This window comes from Vespa mandarinia, chromosome 23 (assembly GCF_050613455.1).
Source record: "Vespa mandarinia isolate Hongniang chromosome 23, ASM5061345v1, whole genome shotgun sequence".
Classification (NCBI taxonomy): domain Eukaryota; kingdom Metazoa; phylum Arthropoda; class Insecta; order Hymenoptera; family Vespidae; genus Vespa; species Vespa mandarinia.
In genome coordinates, this window is record NC_140832.1 from 2,667,501 (window position 1) to 2,672,500 (window position 5,000).

Sequence of the window (5,000 nt, forward strand, 5' to 3'; positions counted from 1 at the left end):
CATGCGATAAATTCGAATGGCAATGTCTAATGGCACGCATATTGACGTATCCATCCGACTATCGTTCATCTTTCTCACGAATTCAACGACTTGTATGGTAGTACTATCATAGATATTAACCCTAAGGCTATTCGAACTCATCTCTTTCTAATTCATCTTACTTTTACATCTTTAAATTTATATACATATATATATATATATATATAAATATATGATATATACGATTGATATATACGATTGATTCATATCATTGTATGAAATAGAATCTTCGTAATTTTCAAATTTAAATGGTTTAATTCTTGTAATAATTCTTGTAATTCGTCTAATAAACTTGTAGTATTTATCTTTTAATTGACGTTAAAAATTTTAGTCTCAGTTTTGTTTATCGAGGAAAAAAGAGAAAAAGAGAAGAGAAAGAGAGAGAGAGAGAGAGAGAGAGAGAGAGAGAGAGAGAGATTATGATGAACGAGCAAAAGATTCATGCCACGATCGTAAGCTATTCTTCTACGTTATTAGCAAAACGAGCGTAGCCTCTTCTTAATCTTCTTCTTCTTCTTCATCTTCTTCATCTTCTTCATCTTTCTCCTTCGATAGGTTCGCCATCGAATTAGTGGCTAAACGTGTCGTAATTGTACGTTTCCAGTATAATACCTTCGAGTTCGTCGTAAAGAGTTAAAGTCGGAAAGAACCGTCACGTTTTCTCGTCGTAGTATACCATTGGAACGCCTTAGAATAGTTAGAAACGAATAGATCGACACCCTAAAGTAACGAGCTTTTTTTTTATTTTTTTTTTGTTTTGTTTCGTTTTATTTTTATTTTTTTTTTTTACTCTTTCTTCTTCTGCAAAGAATTAAGTTCTCGTAAAGAATTAAATTAGCCGAGGTTCAATCGTCGTTTCTACGATCCTGCCCTTGGATTTATTATTTTTATATTGTAAGCTCGATGATCTTTTTTCTTCTTCTTCTTCTTCTTCTTCTTCTTCTTCTTCTTTGTTTTTCTTTTTTCTTTTTTTTTTTTCTTTTTTTTTTCTTTATACATTTTCTCATAAAACAATTAAATTAGGCTCGGTATCCAATAGTCATTTCTACGTTCCTGTCCTGCTTTATAATTTATTATTTTTATATTGTGAGCTGATTATTTTTTTGATCGATGATTTTTGATTTTTCTTTTTTTTTTCTTTTATTTTTTTTTTTTTATTAATTATGATGCATCTTTCTTTGGGGTTAAAAAATAAATGAGGTCGAAGAGAATATTATTATAATAATAAAAAAGATAATAATAATAATACATATATAATTATTGGATATGAAATGGGATGTGACGTAAAAAGTAGACCAAAGAAAAAAAAAATATATATACATATATATATATATATATGTTATATAAAAAATACATATATTTCTATGTTTCTAATTCGTTATATATAATGTTGTGATTAAATTAAATTTGTTGAAATTTTTATATAAAAATTGATGCGCATTTAATCGTAGGACATTTTTAAGAAACGAAAGATTTAATTTATTAAAGATCGGTGATAAATAATTGTGTATTTGCGATACCAATGGAGATCTACCGGGTGTCATTAAAATTATATATTTGTTGCCATGGAAAATTGGAAGGTATCATATGTATGTACGTATGTATATATGTATTTGTGATATATATATGTAAGAGGCGAGCACGCGAGAAAGCTCTGCTCGCCGCCACCGGCATTGAACATTATTATCACGTTACAGGGTAATCGTCCAGATAACTTAACGCCGCAATGAATTATCATTAAACCTTTGAGTAAGAAGATGATTCCAAAGTAGTTCCTCGTAATATTCTTAGCGCCATTTCCCTTCCCATATCCCCTCACCCCTCATATTCCCCATATCTCTCAGCATTCCTGTGAGTTGACACGATAGTACGACTTTTGTCAATTACTTTACATAATTGTAATCGCAAATTCTTTATGTAAATAAAAGCCCACATATAATATTAACTTTTTAAACGTATAATAACATATATTATATCGGAGGGACAATCAAGTAGTAAAATAAATTTCATTAACTCTTTTGAATGACTTTAGATAACTTTATTCATCCAACCCTTTCGTTAATATCTCTCTTAAATCTGCTCTTCTACCAAGCGTAACCATCGTCGTCGTCATCATCATCATCATCATTATTATTATTATTATTATTATTATTATTATTATTATTATTGTTGTTGTTGTTGTTGTTGTTGTTGTTATTATTATTATTGTTATTAATGTTATTATCCGGGTCTGCTCGTTACAGAATTTATTTGCGTTTAAAGAGCACGATTTATTACTACCAGTGAGTATTCTCTAAGTCTCCCGACTAGGTATTTCGATAATGGACAGTACACCTAGAAGCATTTCTTAATGCTTATCTCGAGCGTAAATAAAGTACATTTTAACGATCCCACTTTGTTTCTCTTCTTATTTTGTTCTTTACCGGTATATTATATATTTATATATATATATAATATATATACCTTCGAGCGATTGAAACGAAATGAGAGAATGAAATTTCATGGATGATTGTTCCATTCTTTATTCTTTTTTTCATTTTTTTTTATTTTGTTTTCTTTTGTTCTCATTCTGTTTTTTTTTTTTTTTTTTTTTTTTTTTTTTTTTACAGAAACGTTTAGAAACAAAATATATCGTATTGAACGTTCGTTCGTAGCAAAAGTATTACGTAGGAAAATATTAAGTGGAAATAATTATATCAATTTTTTTTTTCCTCTTCTTTTTTTCTTTCAATCGATTTTTTTTCTACGAAATTCAATTTAATTCAATATTATCATATTGCAATTTATTATTAAATCAAATCGACGTAACGATGTCATCTAATGTTATAATGATAAAAAAAAAAAAAACTACATTGTACTCGTCAATAAAGCGGATTCCCGTAACAAAAAAAGAATATATATATATATATGCAATTAATGTAAGTTTAAATCTAATAAATCCTTTATTTATGATTAACAATTTGCCAGATATAATCGTACGATCTTTCCAATGCAAGTTCTCTTGAACTTTTTATCAATGCATTATATAGTAAAATAAACGTATATTTATTTTTCAGGATATACGGATACAGCAGGGAGACCAGTTCTCGAATTCGAGGACACAACGAAGAGGGAAAACCTCACAGTTAAGGAGATATCATCCTTTTTGCTCTACCTCGCCCGTTTGCCAAGGTAAAAACAAATTACTTTGGAATGATTTTTTTTCAAATTTCATTTTATTATTACTGAAAGAGAAAGTATTTATATATTCAGATATATACATATACATACACATACACACACACACATATATATATGAACAGTCAATTTCCGTTATATGTATAGAGTTTTATTATATAGCAAAACTCATTTTCGAGTCGTAACTCATCTATAAAGCGAAATAAACGGATAGGAGTCAACGGTAAGGTTGAAAATCGCTCGTAAATCCGAAAATTACGTCTACGCGAGCAAACTCTAAGCGTCATCTCGTCGATTCTCTTACCAGCCGGCACTCGCATGAGCTTCGACTCATAAAATATATCGCGTATGATAAGCACGACAGCCTATTGCGATATCATTCATCGCACGGCTTTATGGTTTCTCTTATGCGCTAGTCCCATGATTCTTCTTGTCGAGCCGTAAGAAAGAGAGAATGATAAAGAGAAAGAAGAGAATGAGAGAATGAAGAAGAGGAACGATGATCGGCGAATAGAAAAACAGAAGAGAAATAGAAGAGAAACAGAAGAGAAAGAAAGAGATAGCGTTATGTTGCTCGAGGCTCCTCTCACTATAAGAAACGTCGCTCTATCTTTCGTCATCTTCGGCATAAAGTCGTTTCCGCGTCAACGATTCCTCCTTGTCGATCGCAAATAAAAAAAGATGCAAAAGAAAAGAAAAGGGGAGGAGGAGGAGGAGGAGGAGGATGAAAAGGATGATGAGAAGGAATAAGAGAAGAAAGAAACACACGAAGAGGTAAAGAAAAAGGAGAAAAGCAAAATAGAAAAACATAAGTGTGGAAAAAGAAATATTAAAAAATTTTCATCCAATCGATTCTCTCTCTCTCTCTCTCTCTCTCACTCTCTCTCTCTCTCTCTCTCGCTCTCTCTCATCTCGATGGAAGAGCTCGTATCGGTTAGGTTCCTCCTAGGTATATACGGTATAACCGTTTAGTTTTATTGTGGCTCTGCGAAGAACGGGAAGAAGAAAGAAAATGATGAGAGAGAGAAAGGAGGGATAAGCTGAGAGAGAGAGAGAGAGAGAGAGAGAGAGAGAGAGAGAAAAAAATCGTAAATCTTGATTCGCCGCAAGCTTTTCACCTCGCGTTCGTGCATTTCCTCGCAAACGTGGGTGACCTATTCAAAAAAAAAAAAAAAAAAAAAAAAAAGAAAAAAAGAAAAAAAAAGAACAGGCAAAATTGCTCTGGAGCAACAAACGAACATCCTCCTCACGAGTCACGCGAAGTCAAAAGTATAAAAAAAAAAAAAAAAAAAAAAGAAAAAAATACAGAAAAAAACAAGAATGAAAAAAGAAAGGAAAAAAAGAAGATCACCCGTTTAAATTGATATTATTCCTGTTTATACGTACAGTGTCATTTTGTTTAATTTACACAGGCAATGTCTCGTATAACTTGACACGGAATGTACCGTAAAGATTTATTATATGTTACAAGGGCTGGGGGGAGGGAGATAGAGAGTATCTTTTCTATTAATTTCAAAAGGTTCTTCTATCTCTCTCTCTCTCTCTCTCTATATATATATATATATATCGTTCTTCTTTTCTTTTTCTTCTCTTTACAAAGTGCCGCGCCATTGGTTCACTTTCAATTTAGATAAATCGTAAAGTGGTATATGTCTATATGTATGTATATATATATATATGTGTGTGTATGTGTGTGTGTGTATATATATATAAAAGTAACTTTATCTCACTCGAGATCCGTCCTTATCTCGTGGAATCGCATTAGCGTCGGCGGATCATCGTTG

The 5,000-nt window shown here is 31.4% G+C and overlaps 1 protein-coding gene across 2 annotated transcripts in view; it reads left to right on the forward strand.

Moving 5' to 3' along the window:
* Positions 1-5,000, forward strand: part of LOC118444410 (uncharacterized) — a 346,025-nt gene that overhangs the window by 220,749 nt on the left and 120,276 nt on the right. For both annotated transcript variants that reach the window (XM_035872659.2, XM_035872660.2), the window contains exon 7: positions 3,096-3,210. In XM_035872659.2, coding sequence (XP_035728552.2) covers positions 3,096-3,210 — 115 coding nt within the window. The remainder of the gene's footprint in view (positions 1-3,095; positions 3,211-5,000) is intronic.